The sequence below is a fragment of the Schistocerca serialis genome, chromosome 5, assembly GCF_023864345.2.
Source record: "Schistocerca serialis cubense isolate TAMUIC-IGC-003099 chromosome 5, iqSchSeri2.2, whole genome shotgun sequence".
NCBI lineage: Eukaryota > Metazoa > Arthropoda > Insecta > Orthoptera > Acrididae > Schistocerca > Schistocerca serialis.
The window spans coordinates 614,752,670-614,775,484 of NC_064642.1; the positions used below are offsets into that span (position 1 = coordinate 614,752,670).

At 43.8% G+C, this 22,815-nt stretch overlaps 1 protein-coding gene across 1 annotated transcript in view; it reads left to right on the forward strand.

Annotated features, from left to right (window-relative positions):
• The window catches only part of LOC126482137 (synaptic vesicle glycoprotein 2A-like), a 222,762-nt gene that overhangs the window by 91,981 nt on the left and 107,966 nt on the right, over nt 1-22,815 (forward strand). The window contains exons 4-5 of the mRNA XM_050106113.1: nt 11,396-11,557; nt 16,306-16,468. Of these exons, the coding sequence (XP_049962070.1) occupies nt 11,396-11,557; nt 16,306-16,468 (325 nt within the window). The remainder of the gene's footprint in view (nt 1-11,395; nt 11,558-16,305; nt 16,469-22,815) is intronic.

Genomic DNA, 22,815 nt, shown 5'->3' on the forward strand with positions numbered 1-22,815 from the left:
TGTATTCCTAGAGTCATCACTTAAAGCCGGTTCTTGAAACTTACTAAGTAGCTTTCTCGGGACAGTGTACGTCTACCTTCAAGATGATGATGATGATGATGATGATGATGATGTTTGATTTGTGGGGAGCTCAACTGCGCGTCATCAGCGCCCGTACACATTCCCAATATGTTCAAGTCCAGTCTAGCCATTTTCATGAAATATGATAAAATGATGACAACACAAACATCCAGTCCCTGGGAATCGAATCCGGGACCCCGTGATCCAGAGGTAGCAACGCTAGCCACTAGAGCGCGAGATGCGGACCTATCTTCAAGAGTATGAAAGTTTAGTTTATTCAGCATCTATGTCACATTCTCCCATGGACAAACAAACCTGTGACCGTTCATGCTGTCCTCTGTATATATTCAATGTCCCCTGTTAGTCTTATCTGGTGCTGCTCCCACACACTTGAGCAATATTTCAGAATGGGCCGCACAAGTGATTTGTAAGCAATCTCCTTTGTAGAATGATTACAGTTTCAGCTGTGTTCTACTGCAGGCTCGAATGATGTGGTTTTTCCAGCAAAAGAGTGTTGCTCCATATTGTGGACATACAGTTTATGATTTTACTGGCCACAGATTTGCAGATCACTGAATGTATAGTGTCGGATCATTCTACCGGACTCCTCAGACCCCACATTTAACAGTTAGTGATTTCTTTTAATGAAGTAATGAAGTATTGTGAAAGAGTATGTCTATAACCCTAATGTTCACAATAACAAAATGAAAGACGCAATAAAAATTATAATATCACCTGTGCCCAGGAAATGGGTGATTGAGCTTTGAATAGTATTGTTGCTCACCGATTTCTGAGGTAATCCAGGATTTTAAACAAACCACTCGGTGTATTCTGTTGTGCAAACGGTGTGTGTTGTGTCACGGTCTTACTGATTTGTCTATCTCTCTTATGTGTTAACATAGTTATCGAAATCCATGTATATTAATCTTTATGTCGTTGACATTAGTTGCACTACTTTTTTATTTTTGCTGGGTGAAGCACGTGACCTAAATGGCTTGTGGAAAGTTAACGACAAACAACTGCACGAACATACCACTTCAGTCGAAAAAAGTTTCGAGACTGATTTCATAAAAATAGGGGAAAATCATGATGTTGGTTTTAGTGTTTCAGGTTTTTACATAGCCTTCTCCTACTTGAAAACAATGCACGGCACGTTCATACAACCATGTGAGACTGTTAGAAAAGTCCTTCTTTTGGATGTTGTTCAACTCACGCGTCCCATTGACTTGAATGTCGGTTACAATGTCAAAGCGTTGATTCTTCGTATGAATTTCTACACTTCGTCGTTTTGGGGTAGAGTCGTTTTGATAACACCGCGTCTTGTCACCGGTGAAAATATGTTTTCTCTTTTCTCTTTTTCAGAAAAGGAATCGTCCACGTTTTGCATTTCAATCAAGCCAGGTGTCCACGCGTCATTCGTTCTGTTTAGTTACACACACTCTTACCTGTTCTTAAAAACATTCTGGAGCATGTCTTGAAGACTTGATTACCGATTCCTTTAGTAAACATTAAAGAGACACGGAGATTACCAACCAACTGCACTGGCAGACGCAATAAGAAAGGGTTCTGCATCACAGTGTCGTTTTCTGTTAAAGTTCCGAGGGCATACGTTTCTAGAACAGTCAACAAATACACACATCAAAAAAAGTTTTGCATCACCCCTGTTTCCAGAACTCCTGAAGATAGACGTTGACTGTGGATATTGTATCACAGACACAGTCCCTTTGACTGTTCAGAGATGTCACGAAACCCGTCCAAAGACGTAAACAACCATGCATGAGCAGAACCTATTAGACGGAGGGGGTCCGACAGCCGATACGTTCCAGTCATTCCACAAGGAAGGAGGTACACAGCTCGTGTTGTCTGTAGTTCTAGACGGTCAATACCGCGGTTCGATCGCGTCCGCATTCTTACTTTATGCCAGGAAGGGCTCTCAACAAGGGAAGTGTCCAGGCGTCGCGGAATAAACCAAAGCGATGTTTTTCGGACATGGAGGAGATACAGAGAGACAGGAACTGTTGATGACATGCCTCGCTCAGGCCGCCCAAGGGTTACTGTGGAAATGGACAGCAACGCCACCATGTTGAATAATGCTTTCCACGCAGCCGTAGTATGTTGTGTTACGACTCAAACTGTGCTCAATAGGCTGCATGATGCGCAACTTCACTCCCGACGTCGATGGCGAGGTCCATCTTTACAACCACTACACCATGCAGCGCGCTACACATGGGCCCAACAACATGTCGAATGAACCGCTCAGGATTGGCATCACGTTCTCTTCACCGATGAGTGTCGCATATGCCTTCAACCAGACAATCGTCGGAGACGTGTTTGGAGACAACTCGGTCAGGCTGAACGCCTTGGACACACTGTCCAGCGAGTGCAGAAAGATGGAGGTTCCCTGCTGTTTTGGTGTGACATTATGTGGGGCTGACGAACGCTGCTGGTGGTCATGGAAGGCGCCGTTAAGGGTGTACGATACGTGAATGCCATCCTCTAACCGACAGTGCAACCATATTTGCAGCATATTGGCGAGGCATTCCTCTTAATGGACGACAATTCGCGGCCCCATCGTGCAGATCTTGTAAATGACTGCCTTCAGGATAACAACATCGTTCGACTACAATGGCCATCACGTTCTCTAGACATCAACCCTATCGAACACGCCTGGGATGTTGAAAAGGGCTGTTTATGGACGACGTGACCCACCAACCACTCTGAGGGATCTATGCTGAATAGCCGTTGAGGAGTGGGACAATATGGACCAACAATGCCTTCATGAACTTGTGGATAGTGTGCCACGACGAATACAGGTACGCATCTATGCAAGAGAACGTGCTACTGTGTATTTGAGGTACCGGTGTGTACAGAAATCTGGACCACCACCTCTGAAGGTCTTGCTGAATGGTGGCACAACATGCAATGTGTGGTTTTCATGAGGAATAAAAAGATCGGAAATGATGTTATGTTGATCTCTCTTCCAATTTTCTGTACAGATTCCGGAACTCTCGAAACCGAGCTGATGAAAAACTTTTTTTGATATGCGTGTATTGCTTCCTCCTACTTGTATCTCGCGAAAAGACCATGAAGATAAAATTATACAGATTCGAGCTCACACCGAGGCTTACCAGCAATCGTTCTTCAAAGCGAACCATCAGCGACTGGCTTAGGAAAGCGGAGAAGTGATACAGGTACACAGGAAACTCCGCCATACACCCCAAGGTGCCGTGTGGAGTACAGATAAAGACGTAGGCATAGAGACGCAGCAACGTTGACACACTACGGACACGCGTCCACTACCTAACACTCACAAGACACTGATCGAATGCACATATCTCGTTAACAGTTCTTAGTTCAATCTGCTACCGTAGTTATTGAGCTGACGTCACTTGCACGCCAGGAATAAAATCTGTCTTGGGACTTTTTGTACGGAAGGTCTATTGTGCAAAGAAGCTTTACAGCTTGGCAACCAACAGAGAGAAATACACGGGACTTTGGTTTTACTTTAATCAGCTACCCATCCACTGAAGAAAGAACGGAAGATTAGGGTTTAGTGATCCGTCAACATCGCTATTATTAAGAGACGGAGCGCAGGCTCGGAAAGTTTCAAGGATGGGGAAGGAAGTCGGCTGTGCCCTTTCAAATAGCCATCCTGATAACTGCTGTCAGCGATTAAGGGAAATCACAGAAAACCTAAACCTGAATGGCCAGTGCGCCAACCACTGCGACGTACTACTTGGTCCATTCATCGGTATATTGCACAAACAAAGCTTTAAATCAAGAAAACTGTCGTGTCACATAGCAAACAGCTTTGTTGGGTTCTCTTTCAGTGTCAACCTCTAGCACAAGTCAAGCGCACAAAGGAACACTAATGGACATTCAACACCCATAGGAAGAAGCAATCGAATGACTCAGGGAACCAGATCTGGAGATGCAAGATTGTGTGAACGTGTGATTGTGCACATCTGCCCAGGGACGTCGTGTACTTTTATTTGCCTTCATCATACGATAAATAAATAACTACATACTTGTACGCAACTGAATTTGATGTGAAACAGTTATTTGTAATTCTGTCGAAGTTGCAGTGGGAAATATACTTTTTCTTGGGGTCACTAATTCCGGACGTGGAGTCCACTATCAAATCATCGCCTCCATCGACAGAATTGAAACGTAATACAACCAGTACATTTCCCAGTAGCCACAATCGGCAATTATGAGTAACATGCACAAAATCATCCACAAAGTATTATTAGCACTTCTTACCAAACAGCATCAGTCCTGTTTGATAATTGACGTCATATCCGAAACTATACACGACAAGTAATGGTTATTTCTCACTGCAGCTGCGACAGAATTACAAATAACAGTTTTAGTAAAAATTAGTTGCTGACCTAATTGTGCTTTATCATGCTGGGTATTTACGAATTAGATGTAGCTGTGAGAGAGATCTCCGCGAATATAATAGGTTACCACAGTGGTAGTCGATATGATCCCTACCGCTCGCTAAGCGTTCCAGCTTTCATGGTAAGCAATAGGCAGTAGTGGTATTAAAACCATTTTCATTAAGTTTGCATAAAATTTTGAATTAAAGCATTTTGGCATGTAATTCTTTTTATATGTTTCAATTTTCTGTAACTTTGCTGTATAAATTTTCTAAAGTAAAGTTACTTCCCTACATTATAAATGACCGTTACTGAGGAATCGATGGCCAGTTGGAAAATTTTACTGGCAACAGAGATGCAAAAGTGGGCGGTAAGTATAAAATGCTAGCGCCTTGCGAGATTATGACGTAGTCTGTGTGAAAGTCGAGTTCAAGAGAAGAAAGACATGCGTTTGTTCGTAATCAGATCTTAGATGACTGGTGCATGGCGCATTTAGTCTCCGGACACATCTTCAGAATTGGCTCCACCTTCGGATGCAAGAGGTGTACCGCACCCAGACGATGGCTGCAGGCAGATATCCAGGCCTGGACGTACCATCGATCAATAACATAATTACTAATTTTTTCTCAAAGTTACTGTACTACTAGTTTCATACTACATATAAACATGGGCAACAGATCAGACTTATGTGATCGACAGGCTTAAATACATTTGTGACGCGCATGTTTGATGAGGACTTCATTGAAATTAAACTGAAATTACCGAAATTAAGAAGGATTTTGCGAATACTAAAGCCTAGAACGCAGATTTTCCTCAAACATTTTTGTTAAGTTTAAAATTGAATGATTCGTTAAATATTTTAGTGTCGTAATTGTGTTAATGAATGAAGATTCAACAAAATATGTTTTTGTGAAAATTATAAAACAGAATTTATATCCCAAAAAATTTTGATTAACAGGGCCTGATGAATTAGTCATCTTGACTTTAAAATCAGCTGGAGGCGCCAAAGTAATGCTTGAACCTCGGCAACGAAAAGGTCGTATCTGCAAGGCTTTGTATACCGACTAATCTTTCCACATTTAATTCTCATATCACTGCAAAGATAAATGATGTAGATATTCCTCCAGGGCCCGATGGAATCCCTATCAGATTCTATACCGAATTTTCTTCTTTTAACTATAATTTTCCGTAGATCCCTCAAACAAAAATACAGGTCAAATGTGTCTACACGAAGGGCAGCAGAAGTGATCCACTAAGCTACTGTCCAGCATCTTTGATGTTCGTTTGTTTTACAATCTTAGAACGTGTTCTGAGCTCAAACGTAATGAGATGTCGCCAGCAGAATGACCTCCTCCACGACACCCAAAACCCATCTTGAACTTACATAAAGCAAGACTGAAGAAAAATCAGGACATTTTCATAGGATTTGTCGACGTGGAAAAAACATTAGACAGTGTAAAATGGTGCAACATGTTCGAAATTCTGAGAAAAATGAGGATAAGCTGTAGGGAAAGTCAGGTACTGTACAATGCCCTCGCCGGCCGGAGTGGCCGAGCAGTTCGAGGCGCTACAGTCTGGAGCCGCGAGACCGCTACGGTCGCAGGTTTGAATCTTGCCTCGGGCAAGGATGTGTGTATGTCCTTGGGTTAATTAGGTTTAAGTAGTTCTAAGTTGTAGGGGACTGATGACCTCAGAAGTCCCATAGTGCTCAGAGTCATTTGAACCATTTTTACAATACCCTCAAGAGCCAAGAGGGAACAAAAAGGCTGGAGGGCTAAGAACGAAGTGCTCGGGTTAAAAAGGGTGTGAGACGGGGATGTAGTCTTTTGCGCCTTTTGTTCAAGAAGCATCGAAGAAGCAACGATGGAAATAAAAGAAAGGTTCAGGAGTGGAATTAAAATTCAAGGTGAAAGTATATTAATGATAAGATTCGCTGATGACATTGCTATCCTCACTGAAAGTGAAGAATTACAGGATGTGTTCTTGCGATTGTTGGTACATCTTTAGATTACCCTTGGAATGTATACAAGGGCATGTCCCACAGTAAAAACTGTTAGTGGGTTTCCATGGCACCTAAAATCAATTATGATTGTCTCATGCTGCAACATTTGAAGCGAACACGAGTGAGGTGTAAGTGGACTTAATAAATAAAAAAGAAATTGAGAAGCTTGTGCTCGAGTAAATGTAAATGCCAAAAGACCAATATCAAAACTGTTGAAATTCAAGCGATCGAGACCAGCTAAGTATCTATTGTCTGTAATTTTGTTAATGAGCTAATGCACAGAGCTATGATGCAAATTCGGAGAACAACATTAAGTAACTGACAATCATCACTTCCTCATGACTTAGACGATGTTAGCAGCACACGCCAGAAAAGTTCTCAGATAGCATTAACGTTAGTTTTCCCATATTTAATTGGCTTTCGAGTGATAACTCATGAAAAAGATGGGAACTGCGAGCTATCGCGTCGCCGTTTCATTCGACTATAATCAACACCATCTGGACTACTAAAAGGCATTGCTACAGTGTGAGTTCGTGTCAGCTACGCGTTACTGCTAGCTCCCGCTTGCCTTCCGGTAGCAGTAGATTGTGCCAGCCAGGAGCTGCAATTGAGTGGCCCTACATTTATCTCTTGTGATTAGAAACCTCCTCGTGAATTTTGTCTACTGTGGGTAAAAACTGTATCAAAATCCCTACAGTAATTCCTGCGATTAGCCCCAACACACACGCAGAAACAACGGTTTAGGGTTGTCATTTATAATAGTATTTATACACTCCGGAAAGAAAACGGTAGCACCCTCAAAGACAAGACCACTTTATTGACAAGTGATGTGACAGGTAGTTTATCATTATAGGAGTATGTGATAAGATATTCAGATCAAATGGAACACACATGTAACAGTAAAGGGTGGCCAAACAGTCGCATCGCTACACGTCTGGCAGCAATGCCAATAATTGAAAAGGTGCTAAATGGTTCCTGCGATAGATTGTCTCAAGTACCTTGTACCTTCCGTTGCAAATGCGGCAATGGTTCTTGCAGACTTTGGCGAACGATTAAGTTCTCACTTCACCATGTCCCATTCGTACTCAACTGGGGAATGATCTGGTGATTTTGTTGGCCCGGACAGTCGTTGTATACCATGAAGAGCAAGTTGGCGCTACAGCAGCTGTAAGTGGATGTACAGTATCCTGCTGAAAATGTACATCACATTACTGCCGAAAAGTGGCAGTAGTGCACAACTTGTGCACTGAAGTAGCATTGGTTACTTTATTCTGCAGAAGCCGCAAATGAGAGCGTGAGTAGTAACTGACGGTCCTCCACCCCATGATGCTTGAGGTGGGACACCAAATGAGAGCGTGAGTTGTAACTGAAGGCCTCCACACCATGAAGTTCGAGCTGAAATAAATGAAATAATCGTATGGCATTTATTGGCCGGGATATCCCCTGGGGGGTTCGGCCGCCGTACTGCAAGTCTTTTTAGTTGACGCCACTTCGGCCACTTGCATGTCACTGATGATAAAAATGGAGATGAACACACAACACTCAGTCCCCTGCCGGAAATCGAACCCGCCCCCCCCCCCCTCCCTTGTGTGGTAAGCGGCAACACTACCACTGCGCTACGGAGGTGGACTAGCTCCAGCTGGGACCTGTACATCATGGGCCAATGCACTTCGGAATAGGCCACTCACCAGGTCTACGCCAGGGTGTACTTCCAACACAAGCATACCGAAAGGACCTACTCTTATCACTGAGAACGACAGAATGTCATTCGAATCTCCAGCTGACTCTTTCACTACACCAGAGAAGCCGTGGTTAGTGGTGTCGTGGTGTCAGTGGTAGCCTGGTCAGAGGCATGCAGGATCTCCTGTAAGCAGAAGGTTCCCAATGGTCCTTGGCGAGACACCAGGTGCAAAATTTGCCCATACTTCCGCAATGGATTGTATTCGGTTGGCCATCGCGACATTACGTCGACCTCGACGTGCGTCGGTACTAGGCGGACGTCCAGAACCTGCTCTACGGGCTGTGAATGTTCCACAGACCACTGCTGAACGCTGGCCGGTGTGGCCGGGCGGTTCTAGGCGCTTCAGTCTGGAACCGCGCAACCGCTACGGTCGCAGGTTCGAATCCTGCCTCGGGCATGGATGTGTGTGATGTCCTTAGGTGAGTTAGGTTTAAGTAGTTCTAAGTTCTAGGGGATTGATGACCTCAGATGTTAAGTTCCATATTGCTCAGAGCCATTTGAACCATTTGAACCACTGCTGAAAGCAGCGACACATCACCTATGCACTGTACATAACATGTGCAGCAACCCGTCGATACGTCCATCCAGCATCCCGCAGGCCCGTAATGCGATCCTACTCAAATAGAAAGTTGTTCAGCAGGAGTATACACTCACCAGTGTGGCGCGCCTATACCCTACAATGAATGCTGCAAACACTGTTCACCTCGAACCTCAGCTCAGTTATTGTCTGCATAGTCAAAACAGAGAGTGCACAGACAGGCTTCCTAGGCGCCATCTGAACGCTGATGAACGTGACAAATGAACCACTGACGCTGCAACTCCTCATTATGCCCTTATTATACTCTGGTTCCACTGAACACCTTGAGGGAGTGTCACTTTCTTCCGGCAGTATAAATAGCTACAAGACATATTTTTACAAATCTTCTATACAAGGTGTTTCAAAGGTGGTGGTCAATATTCAGGGATAACACATGAAAGATCATTCGAAACAAAAATGCCAATTAAACACGGTCTCTAAAACGCATACTTTAAGGGCTAGCCGGCCGGAGTGGCCGAGCGGCTCTAGGCGCTACAGTCTGTAACCGTACGACCGCTACAGTTGCAGGTTCGAATCCCGCCTCGAGCATGGATGTGTGTGATGTCCTTAGGTTAGTTAAGTTTAAGTAGTTCTAAGTTCTAGGGGACTGATGACCTCAGAAGTTAAGTCCCATAGTGCTCAGAGCCATTTGAACCATTTTTTAAAGGGCTATGAACAATTCTTGACCTTTGATACTGTGTAACAGATCCCTTCTACGGCAACCTCTTGGTTTTTCCTATTTTGGGAAGAGGTAGTATGGACCAAAACAAGAATAAAACAGTAAACATGTGCTCTAACATGCATAAGTTAAAAGTTATGAGCACTTGTTCATCAAAAGAGTTGCATTTCAAAGTAGCAAAGATAAACAAGTGCTCTTAGGATTTAAGGTATACGTTACAGTCAAAACCCGTTTTTAGCTAGAACGCATTCTTACTAGTTAAAACTTGTTTATACTGAGCCACTTCGTCAAAACGCGTTTTGGCTAGTTAAAACTAGTTTTAACTGAGTTTCGCTTTTGACCAGCAGTAAATTCTAGTTGTAACTGAGGCTATCAGTATCACCTAGTTTCAACTAGAACGCGTTCTAACTAAACTAGACAGAACTAGTTTTCACTTAGTTTGTTTAGGGGCAAATATTAAAATGAAGAACAACTACGTTTTGATTGAAATAAAAAACAGGATTTTTGTACTGCACAATGCAATATTTATTGAGAATATTGATCATACATCTAAGTCATTAATATTAACTACAGCAATACAAAAATAACCATACACTGAATAAAAATGTAAGGAACATTACAGAACCATATTAACAGTATTACTTACGAAAGTGGAAACAAAATAATCGTGCAGTAAAACTACTAATTACTCATACATTTGACAAAAGTTGCTACAGTCTTAATAAAAGAGAAACGTATGAAGAAAATGACAGTTAAATTTTAATTATTTGTTATTACAAGGCAAACTGTGCTGACATTTTGAGTTACGAAGGTTTCCTTTTTTCCTACAAAAGCACCTTTTTGAAATACATGCCTTCTTACACACACAGCGAACAAATCCTTGTCCTGATCCTAAGGTTGCCATTTTGGCAGCAGTTCTTAATGATACCTTTGTCTCTGGCACGTCTTCCAGCAGCAAGAATTTCTCTTTGGACACGTAAAATTGGGATCTGGAAGAGAACTGTTAATTAGCTTCTTTGAAAGGCGATTAGGTACTTAATACATATTATAAAATATATTAGAATGTAAGTATTAAAACTTAAAATATTAATTAATTACTTGAATAGTTAGCAACATTTTCAGAGCATTAAATCAATGAAGTAATGAATATGTCTGACATTTGACCATAATTATTGAAATCAATTCAGAAATACATACCTGCAATACAATTGATCGAGTATCCCATAACACAAGTTACAGTCAAACCCCGTTTTTAGTTAGAACGCGTTCTTACTAGTTGAAACTAGTTGAAACTAGTTGATACTGATAGCCTTAGCTACAACTAGGATTTACTGCTGGTCAAAAGTGAAAGTCAGTTAAAACTAGTTTTAACTAGGCAAAACGCGTTTTGGCGAAGTGGCTCATTAAAAACTAGTTTTAACTATTAAGAACGCGTTCTAACTAAAAACGGTTTTTGATTGTAACATATACATTTTAGAGCATATGTTTTCTGGACCTTTTTACTATTTTTTTGGTCCACACTATCACATCCTAAAATATGGAAAGCAAAGAGCTTGTTGTAGAAGAGATTTGTTTCACAGTATCGAAGATCAAGATCTGCTGATAGCTCTTAAGGATTGCGTTTTAGAGCCCATATTTACTTGACATTTTTGTTTCGAATGAAATCAAATCCCTTCTGGAATCACTTCTGAAACGCCCTGTATATGCCTTACATGGCACTGAAGATGTTTTATAAATTAAAAAAAGATGCGAAAGATCAACACTTAACAGCTTTTTGTTTGGTTCTAGACACTGATATATACAATAAAACGACATCACAAGTGCTGTACTTTGAGCGATGCATCTTTCTGTCATTGTGTATTTACGCTAACTTGAAGTAATCCTAACCTTGCATTAGCGAAGAGATCACATTTAAAGTCATCCTGTTATTTTGTGGCCTTTCTTTGCTTTACAGGTTTCGGCAGATTCAACTACATGCTGATGGCTGCGGGATTTTTCTCCACGATCGTGTGCCTCATAGACACGACCACCATGTCTTACATTCTGCCTCTGGCACAGTGCGACCTGGGCCTCACGGACCTCAGCAAGGGAGCTCTCAATGCCATTACCTATGCGGGTAAGTGACTGCCGTTTTGGACGCATTTCTACCACTTTACTTAGCATGATTACTGTTATGATGTTCTCATAAGAAAGAGAACCTAAGATATATACTTTCGGCCACTAGAATTTTCATTGGTCACCGTACTAAATGTTTGCGATACTCATCTCGATTCGAGTAAAGCACGCCCATCAGAGCGATTTACTATTGTTAACGTTGTCAGGTCGTCTGTTCTGACTGTCAGAGCAGACAGTGCAACAAACCACTTTGCGATTAAAATCGAAATGTAGCAAAAGGGGATATTAGACAACGTATTTCACAGTGCTCAGAGATTAGTGTGGCCTGATGAATATCAGCATAGAAATACGAATAGAAGTTGGCTTGCTTTCGTGAGCAAAGTGCTTATCAGTGAGATTCTGCCGGAAAGCACATGTGGCGACGGTACATGTTAGGCCAGTGATAGTAGTATCAGTGTACAGGGAATGTATATATGAGATGAACTGGATCCAGGTACGTCTTTCATCATCCGTCACTGGTAAAAGACGTAGAAACCAAATGATAAATCATGTGCACTCATATGTTCTCCACCCTAGAGCAGGAATGAGAAAGGAAACTCACTTTGCCTTTTTCTGGGGAATCATTCTGAAATTTACCTTTAGGAACTGGAGAAAATAGAGAAACCTGGGTCTGAATGATTGGATGAGGATTTGAACCTCACTCATCTAGTAATGACTGGACGATCAGAAAGAACCGTGGCATAGAAGTTACAGTTGTAATTAATAGTTGTGGAACAGTATACAGTTTGTACCAGCCACCATATGCGAGGTGCCTAACGCACTCTTCTATGTCTACATGTACATAAGTTATATACTCCGCAGGCCACCATATGGTGTATGGCGGAGAGTACCGTGTACCACTACTACTCGTTTCCTTTTCTATTCCAATCGCATACGGAGCGAGGAAAATCCGACTGTGGACATGCCTCCCGTAGGAGTCCTAATTTCTAATATCTTCGCGATTCTCTCGCGAAATGTACTTTCTCTCAATATTTCAGAAAAAGAACTTCGTCTTCCCTCTAGGGATCCCCATTTGAGTTCACGAAGAATTTGATCGAAGCTACTGGTAAGAAATCTAGGAGCACTACTCTGGCTTGCCTCGAAGTCTTCTTTTAATCCGACCTGGTGAGAATCCCAAATACTCGAGTAGTACTCAAGAATGAAGTGTTCTATACGTGGTGTTCGTTGCAGATGAGCTACTCGCACCTAAAAATTCTACCATTAACCTGAAGTCGACCATTCGCTTCCCTACTAATGACCTTACGTGTTCGTTCCATTTCATACCGCTTTGCTGCGTTACACCTAGGTATTTAATCGACCTGACTGTCACTTATCAACCGTACTTTCACGTATAGTGAAGCGTCATCGGCAAACAGTGCAGATTACTGCTCGTCTTGCCATTCAAATCATTTATGTATAAATAGAACAAAAGCGCTCCTATCACATTCCCTCGGGCACTTTTGTCGACGCCCTTGTCTTTTAGAAACACTCGCCATTGAGGATACCGTACTGGTTTCTATTGCTTGAGAAGTTTTTAGAACACTCGCTTACCTGGGAAGATATTCTGTTTGATGAGACCTCTGTTCACATACTGCAGTGGGGCACTGTGCCAAGCGCTATCGGGAAGTCTAGGAATATGGAATCTTCCTGTTGTTCTTCATGCATGATTAGTTGTAGATCGTGCAAGAAAAGGGCAAGCTAAGTTTCGCACGCGCCATGCTTTCTAAATCTGTGTGATTGGTGGGTAGAACACAGCTCGGTATCAATCCTGGTGATGAAAACCTTTTCATCGCCAGTGTTTGACATCTAGATGGAAGAGAGCTGGTGGTGTACGGTTTGTGATGGCCAGGCTCTACACCAAAGTACAGGGCTAAATTCCGTCTCGCCGCACTGTATTGTAAATAAGTGCATGTGACACTGTTGATGGTAACCGTCTGGTAGATGGGAACCTCAAGGCCGGTGGTCCCCTTGGTGCTTTTCGAAAGGAGTAGTCTGTATACTGGAAGTGGATTTCACCTTCTTTCTCTCATGACCATGAAAAAAAAGAAAGAGCGGTACACTGTACACACAATTAATGCCGTCACTTATATTAGACAGTTGCTCTTATGACGTGTGTCATGCAACCCAGGCAACTGCCGTCAATACGAAAAGACATGTACCAAACCGTGAGCTCTTGTATCAACTCGGGGCAGCGCTAATGATTTGGATCCTATGGTCGCCGTAGATATTGTATGCATATCCACGCATACTGATATTACCTCTTTCGTTTGCCAGGATTGCAACAGGGTTATGAAACTGTCGTAGCCGGCCTTGGTAAATAACCGCGCATCACGTCAGCAAGATCACATCTCTGTCCACATAGATTGTTAATCCACGCCAAGTCTGCCAGTAGCGAATCTTGTTGTATATATGACTTCTCATGGGACTTCATTGGACTGTCTTCGGTAACACACAACACCGTTGGCATTCTCACACATTCTTTGAAAACTCGAGTCCATGCTAGGTTCTAGTTTTACTGTGTGGTGTCACCGCAAGGCACCACACTTGCTAGGTTGTAGCATCAAATCGGCCGCGGCCCGTCAGTACATATCGGACTCGCGAGTCGCCACTGTCGACGCTAGCAAACAGAGCGCCGCCACTTGGCTGGTCTTACGAGACAAGCTACCGCACTGCCCAGTTCTACAGCTGACTTTAATAGGAATGGTTCACTCGTTATAGCTTCAGAGATCTCATTTGCAGAGACGCTAGTTAGCATAGCCTTCAGCTAAGTCAGTAGCTACGACCTAGCCAGGTGCCACATACAGTTTATGCATTGACAATTGATCTATATGTGTGAAGCAATCAGAATTGTAAAGAAGTATTCTCAGTTCAGTCTATAACTACACTTGTAAATATTATTGTACAAAGTCAAGATCGACGTTCACCGCTGATGCTGGATTAAAACTAAGTAGTTAATTGTATTCCTGTCTACTAATTTTGTAATCACCTAAGATGTTCCTGATACATCCCGTCAGGTATAGTTCATTGATCCTCACATCAGCCTACGTGAACATCGCGTGCAATTAATGGCCACACCTCTTGATCAGGCTAAGAGTCAAATTGCGTGACTCAGCCGGGTCACCCTTTTCCCATGAGGCCCATAGTTCCACCTCATACACAACACTGTGCTCTCACTGAGCGTAGTGCTCTCACTACGCTCAGTGTTTACGTATACCTCGCAGAAATACACATTCTCCAGTTACATTAATGTGGCCACCTCTCAAAAGTCTAAATAGCCACCTTTTGCAGTGCGGAGTGATGTGAGAAGTGCAGAAAGAGTCGATGAGGTTCTGGAAGGTACTGACAGGGAGGTGGAGCCATCCCAGCTCCAGTGCTGTGGCCAGGTGCACTAGGTTTCCGAGTCGAGGATCCATCGTGGGAAAAGCTCGAGCGAGGTGGTCCCATAGACTCTCGATTGGGTTTAAATCCCGGGAAGTTTGGTGTCCAGAGCAGTGCAGTATACTCATACTGGTGCTTTTCGAATCATGCATGTGCACTGCGAGCTATGTGGCTTGCTGCAGTGTGCCATTGGTAGGCTGTACTTAGTGGCGTACATGGTTCCCAAGGATAGACACATACTTGTGTTGATCCAAATGGCTCTGAGCACTATGGGACTTAACTTCTGAGGTCATCAGTCCCTAGAACTTAGAACTACTTAAACCTAACTAACCCAAGGACATCACACACATCCATGCCCGAGACAGGATTCGAACCTGCAACCGTTGCGGTCGCGCTGTTCCAGACTGTAGCGCCTAGAACCGCTCGGCCACCACGGCCGGCTTTGTGTTGATCCATTGTGCGTTCCAGAATAGCGAGATCACCTGGGAAATGCCCTCCGACCTGGACCCTACTGACGATTGTTGCAGGATGTTTGATTTCAGACTTTTCACCCCACAGACGTCAACGGCTATCTGCCGATGGCGCATTAAGTTGATTCATCTGAAAAGTGGGCGTCCAGTTGTGGTAGTGGCGTACAAGTTCCAGCCTTCCTCGCTGATAATCAGCAGTGAGCATGGTTGCGTGAATCTGGCACCTACTGCGGAGGCTCATACGCAGTAGTATTTGCTGAACGACTATTGATATGCCCTTGGTTCGTCTGGACGGTCAGCTGCTCAGCATTTGCACGTCTATTCGCCTGTTCACACCTCCACAGCCGTCTCATCTACGACCTGTGATGCACCACAATTGCCTCGGCGCCAATGTAGGATTGCGCCATTTTACCATCCGAGGTGTACTTTAACCGCGTTGGCACGCGGACGCTTTACAGACTTAGCCATTTTCATAATGCTTCCAACCTTGCCCCGAAAGCCAGTGATCATGCCCTTTTGGATGTCAGATAAATCGTTCCCTTTTCGCATTACAACGACTGCGGTGCTTTCCGCATCACCGCTGGACGCTTTGCATACCCCCCCCCCCCTCCCCCTCCACTGCTTGTACTGCCACCTGCCATCTGTGAGTGGTTGACGTCGAACGTAGCCGGTGGTCACATTACTGTGACTGGACCGTGTAAAATGAGCCACGTGAGTTCGTTCAGTACACTGTTTATGTTTATCTCCAAACATAAAAATACTCTAAATAATGGAATGCAGCCAGACTGATTGCTCGATCATCCCAACAGTGCTTGTCCTAGCTATGGCGGCTGTAGCTGTGGTGCTTTTTGGACGTGCGCAGGCCTGATCAGCGGCTCGTTCGTGTGGGGCTTCCTGTCGGACACGCTGGGCCGGCACCGCCTGCTCGTCATCAGCGTGCTGCTGGACGGGACCATCGCCCTCTGCTCCGCCTTCTCCACCTCACTCTGGCTGATGCTGCTGCTCAGATACCTCAACGGCTGCATGTGAGTGCCACAGTTCAGCATTCTGTACGTGGTTCAGAAATAACATAGTAATTTTAGATAACTTTATTGGGGTACAGTGATCTGTCAGTTAAGTAAAATTATTAAAAAAACATTTCCGATCGGAGTATCATTTATTAAAAGTATGAGCGGATTCAGCAACTAGTAATACGTCATATTCAGATAATGCACCATCCGGCTGACGATGATGACGCTTGGAACAGCTGTGCTTACCCCAGTCGCGTTATCAGATGATGGCGTACTACGAGGGTAATCCCAAAAGTAAGGTCTCCTATTTTTTTTATAAATACATAGACCTGTTTATTTCTACAATGGTTTACATCAGTTTACAGCTTGAACATTTAGCTATTTTTCGACGTAATCACCGTTCCTGTCGATGCATTTTTGTAGACGCTGTGACAGTTTTTGTATGCCCATGTCATACCAGCTCGCCGCCATGCTGTTCAGAAAGTTATGAACCTATTCTTTCACCTCGTCGTGGGAGCTGAATCGCTTTCCGGCCAAAAGTATGCCCAGCTTTCGTCACCCGTGACAACTGAGTCCAGAAAGTTGTCCTGTTCGGCTGCAAGGCGGTGAAGAAATGTGCGGGAAGCATCAACTCTTTGCCGTATGTGGTCCTCAGTCAGCATGCGTGGCACCCATCTTGCGCACACCTTTCGGTAGTTCAATGTTTCCGTTAAAATTCTGTGAGCAGTGCTTCGGGAAACCTCGGGAACCAAAGGGCAGAGATCATCTATGGTGATTCGTCGATCTTCACGCATGCTTTTCTCAACCTTCAACACTGTCTCCTCAGAAACTGACGGTCTCCCGCTCCTTTGTTCGTCGTGAGTTTCGGTCCGACCAGCTGCAAACTCTCTACACCACTTACGAACATTTTTGATATTCATGCACGGCTCACCATACACTTCCGTCAATTGGCGATGGATTTCAATCGGCGCAGTGCCCTTTGCGTTCAAAAACCGAATAACTGCGCGCAATTCGCACGTGGCGGTAACACCTAACTGGAGTTCCATTCTCAACGGCTGCCAAGCCAAGACTGAGCGCCTCAGCGCGGCGTGCATGTTTACACACAGCGCGTGAAGCACTCTTCATAACAGTGTGACCAACTGCCACACAAACAGGGTTCTGTACTTATAAAAAATAGGAGACCTTACTTTTAGGGTTACCCTCCTACTAGAGGCCAAAACTGGTCATATTTTTATATGACTCTGCAATTGAGATTATTTTTTACTAATTTTAAATAGCTCACAAGTGTTCGTGAAATATGAAGGCTGAGATGAAACTCACAGTACAGTGGAAAGAAACGTAATGGAATTTTTAGATTTGTTGTGCAGTGAACTTCGAGGAACAGTCAGGCATTTGTAAATAAATGGTTTTATAGTATAATTGTATCGTATGGAACTGGGGACCTAGAAACGACGGAGAAGCTTTGTCCCCGCCGTAGCCCTCAGTCGTTCACAACCCCACAGCAGGCCACAGCAGTCCGCCCACTCCACCGCCGCCCCACACCGAACCCAGCGTTATTGTGCGGTTCGGCCCCCAGTGGACTCCCCTGAGAACGTCTCACGCCAGACGCGTGTAATCCCAATATTTGCGTGGTAGAGTACTGGTGGTGTACGCGGACCGGGAGAAACTTTGTTCAGCAATCGCCGACATAGTGTTACTGAGGCGGAATAAGGGGAACCAGCCCGCATTCGCCGAGGCCGATGGAAAACCGCCTTAAAAACCATCCATAGACTGGCAGGCTCAACGAAGCTTGACACTAATCCGCCGGGCGGATTCGTGCCGGGGACCGGCACGCCTTCCCGCCCGGAAAGCAGTGCATTAGGCAGCACGGCTAACCGGGCGGGCAAAAATAAATGGTTACAGTGTTGTGTGTCGATCTGATAGCGATAACTAGAACACTACCATCGGCGAAAGCAAAGTACCTCGTACTAGACATGCGGGTAATGTCGACTGAAGAGCTTTACTGAAATTGGCTTGTTACGTAGAGTTTCCTTGGAGGGAAGTTTTTCTTTCTGTAATTATCACTCTAGTATTGTGTACGAGCGGTGTTCAGTAAGTAATGCAACTGATTTTTTTTTCTGGAAGCAAGTTTGTTTAAATCAGGGCTCCACTACGCATTGTTATTCCCGCTCTTTTGGCTACAAAACCCAATTTTTCAGCTAATGTCAGTTCAATGCTACCATCTTGCGCCACCTTACTGGCCGACGTCGGAGCTAACGCCTTGCTGCATTAGTAACCCCCCTGCTTCCCACAGAGTGCATCATCCATTGCGCTAAAGACCTGGAAGTCGAAAGGTGCGACATCCAGGTTGTTGGGTGCTTGAGGAAGAACAGTCCAGCGAAGTTTTGTGAGCTCCTCTCGGGTGCCCAAACTAGTGTGAGGCTTTGCGTTGTTATGGAGAAGATGACGTTCGTTATCATCGCATCGAATGAGAGTGTCCGCACGTTCCAACACTGCAGGAGTCACAGCTGTGTGCGGCCGGTCGGCATGTGGAAGATCGGATAGGTTTGCACGATCTTGTTGTGATAATGACAGACGCCTCATCCAACGACTCGTCGTGCTTTTTTTCACTGCCACGTCGTTGTAGACATTCTATCATGCCCTGATTTTTCGCCGAAAGTATTTCAATGACAGCTCTCTGCTTGGAACGCACTCTAGTTTGAAAGCTACGTACAACACCGCCACCTACTGGGACGTCATTACACTGTATCCACTGAATCCACGATGTTTCACAACGAATTCCCGTTTTTAACCAAAATGTTGATGTTGTTGTGGTCATCAGTCCTGAGACTGGTTTGATGCAGCTCTCCATGCTACTCTATCCTGTACAAGCTTCTTCATCTCCCACTAACTACTGCAATCCTACATCTTTCTGAATCTGCTTAGTGTATTCATCTCTACGATTTTTACCCTCCACGCTGCCCTGCCTCCAATACTAAATTGGTGATCCCTTGATGCCTCAGAACATGTCCTACCAACCGATCCCTTCTTCTAGTCACGTTGTGCCACAAACGTCTCTTCTCCCCAATCCTATTCAATACCTTCTCATTAGTTATGTGATCTACCCATCTAATCTTCAGCATTCTTCTGTAGCACCACATTTCAAAAGCTATTCTCTTCTTGTCCAAACTATTTATCGTTCATGTTTCACTTCCATACATGGCTACACTCCAAACAAGTACTTTCAGAAACGACTTCCTAACACTCAAATCTATACTTGATGTTAACAAATTTCTTCAGAAACGCTTTCCTTGCCATTGCCAGTCTACATTTTATATCTTCTCTACTTCGACCATCATCAGTTATTTTGCTCCCCAAACAGCATATCTCCTTTACTACTTTAAGTGTCTCATTTCCTAATCTAATTCCCTCAGCATCACCCGACTTAATTCGACTACATTCCATCATTCTCGTTTTGCTTTTGTTGATGTTCATCTTATACCCTCCTTTCAAGACACTATCCATTCCGTTCAACTGTTCTTCCAAGTCCTTTGCTGTCTCCGACAGAATTACAGTGTCGTCGGCGAACCTCAAAGCTTTTATTTCTTCTCCATGCATTACAATACCTACTCCGAATTTTTCTTTTGTTTCCTTCACTGCTTGCTCAATATACAGATTGAATAACATCGGGGAGTGGCTACAACTCTGTCTCACTCCCTTCCCAATCACTGCTTCCCTTTCGTGTCCCTCGACTCTTATAACTGCCATCTGGTTTCTGTACAAATTGTAAATAGCCTTTCGCTCCCTGTATTTTACCCCTGCCACCTTCATAATTTGAAAGAGTGTATTCCAGTCAACATTGTCAAAAGCTTTCTCTAAGTCTACAAATGCTAGAAATGTAGGTTTCCCTTTCCTTAATCTCTCTTCTAAGATAAGTCGTAGGGTCAGTATTGCCTCATGCGTTCCAATATTTCTACGGAATCCAAACTCATCTTCCCGGAGGTCGGTTTCTACTAGTCTTTCCATTCGTCTGTAAAGAATTCGCGTTAGTATTTTGCAGCAGTGACTTATTAAACTGATAGTTCGGTAATTTTCGCATCTGTCAACAGCTGCTTTCTTTGGGATTGGAATTATTATATTCTTCTTGAAGTCTGAGGGTATTTCGCCTGTCTCATATATCTTGTTCACCAGATGGTACAGTTTTGTCAGGACTAATGGAATATTATCTACTCCCGGGGCCTTGTTTCGACTCAGGACTTTCAGTGCTCTGTCAAACTCTGCACGCAGTATCATATCTCCCCTTTTATCTTCATCTACATCCTCTTCCATTTCCATAATATTGTCCTCAAGTATATCGCCCTTGTATAGACCCTCTATATACTCCTTCCACCTTTCTGCTTTCCCTTCTTCCCAAAGGTCTCTTTAATTTTCCTGTAGGCAGTATCTATCTTACCCCGGGTGAGATGAGTCTCTACATCTTTACATTTGTCCTCTAGCCATCCCTGCTTAGCCATTTTGCACTGCCTGTCGATCTCAATTTTGGGAAGTTTGTATTCCTTTTTGCCTGTTTCATTGACTGCATTTTTATATTTTCTGCTTTCATCAATTAAGTTCAATAATTCCCATGTTATCCAAGGATTTCTAGTAGCCCTCGTCTTTTTACCTACTTAATCCTCTGCTGCCTTCACTATTTCATCCCTCAAAGCTACCTATTCGTGTCAGTTGTTCCCTCATACTCTCCCTGAAACTCTGTACAACTTCTGGTTTAGTCAGTTTATCCACGTCCCATCTCCTTAAATTCCCACCTTTTTCAGTTTCTTCAGTTTTAATCTACAGTTCATAACCAATAGATCGTGGTCAGAGTCCACATCTGCCCATAGAAATGTCTTACAATTTAAAACCTGGTTCCTAAATCTCTGTCTTACCATTATATATAATCTATCTGAATCCTGTCAGTATCTCCAGGCTTCTTCCATGTATACAACCTTCTTTTATGATTCGTGAACCAAGTGTTAGCTATGATTAAGTTATGCTCTGTGCAAAATTCTGTCAGGCGGCTTCCTCTTTCATTCCTTCCCCGCAATCGATATTCACCTACTATGTTTCCTTCTCTCCCTTTTCCTACTACCGAATCCCAGTCACCCATGACTACTAAATTTTCGTCTCCCTTCACTATGTGAATAATTTCTTTTATTTAATCATACATTTCTTCAATTTCTTCGTCATCTGCAGAGCTAGTTGGCATATGAACTTTTACTACTGCAGTAGGCGTGGGCTTTGTGTCTATCTTGGCCACAATAATGCGTTCACTATGCTGTTTGTAGTAGCTTACCCGCACTCCTATTTTTTATTCATTATTAAACCTACTCCTGCATTACCCCTATTTGATTTTGTATTTATAACCCTGTATTCGCCTGACCAAATGTCTTGTTCCTCCTGCCACCGAACTTCACTAATTCCGACTATATCTTTCTTAGCGCAGCCACAGCAAAAAAATTACATAGTAACTATTTAATAATCTTCAAATTGTTATTTATTAAAAAGAGTTCTTATAAATAAATTGGATTCACAGTAAATGGGGACACTAAGTTGCTTTAGTTGTTTTATAGTCCTTTATTGGGGACACTGTTTCGCACCGTTACGGCTACATCCTCAGGTGACGAATGTTAATTAAATGCAACTTTTGAGTTTACAATCATGCTCCTCAGCCCAGTGTAGCACATTCCGGCCTCGTATAACAACCAGTTGTCTTGCTGGAAGATGCTATCGGCGAAGACATGTGTAGAGTAATGCAAGTAGTCCACGATAATTTTCACGTAGTTTACAGCTGTCCTGGCGCCTTTGATTACTACTACAGGTCCCATGAAAGTCCAGGTGAATATCTGCCACAGCATACTACTGCCTTGGGGGACTGATGACCTTAGCTGTTTAGTCCCCCTTCAACATCCCAACAACCACCACCACCATACTACTGCCTCACCGACCTGCGTCCCTGCCGTGGTGCATGTTTTGAGCAGTCATTCGCCTGGCTGAAGGCTATCCGGACACGGCAGTCGATCTGGTGTAACATGAAAGGTGAGTCATCCACCCAGGCGACCAATTTCCCCTGGTTCACTGTCCAATCTCGATAATCACATGTTAACTACAATCTTAACCGACGATGTCGTAGGGTCAGCAAGGGGCGCGTAGGAGTGCTCTGCTGCAGAGTCCTACGTTCAACAATATGTGCTGGACGGTGTGGTGCGGAACACTTGCGCTTGCACCGGCACTGTCCTCTGACGTCAGATCTGCCACAGGCCGCAGCCTGCCCGGCTTTACTGAGCGGAAAAGCTTCCGGATTCCACGTCCTGTGATGACGAGTCGACGTCTAAAACCTCGTCACT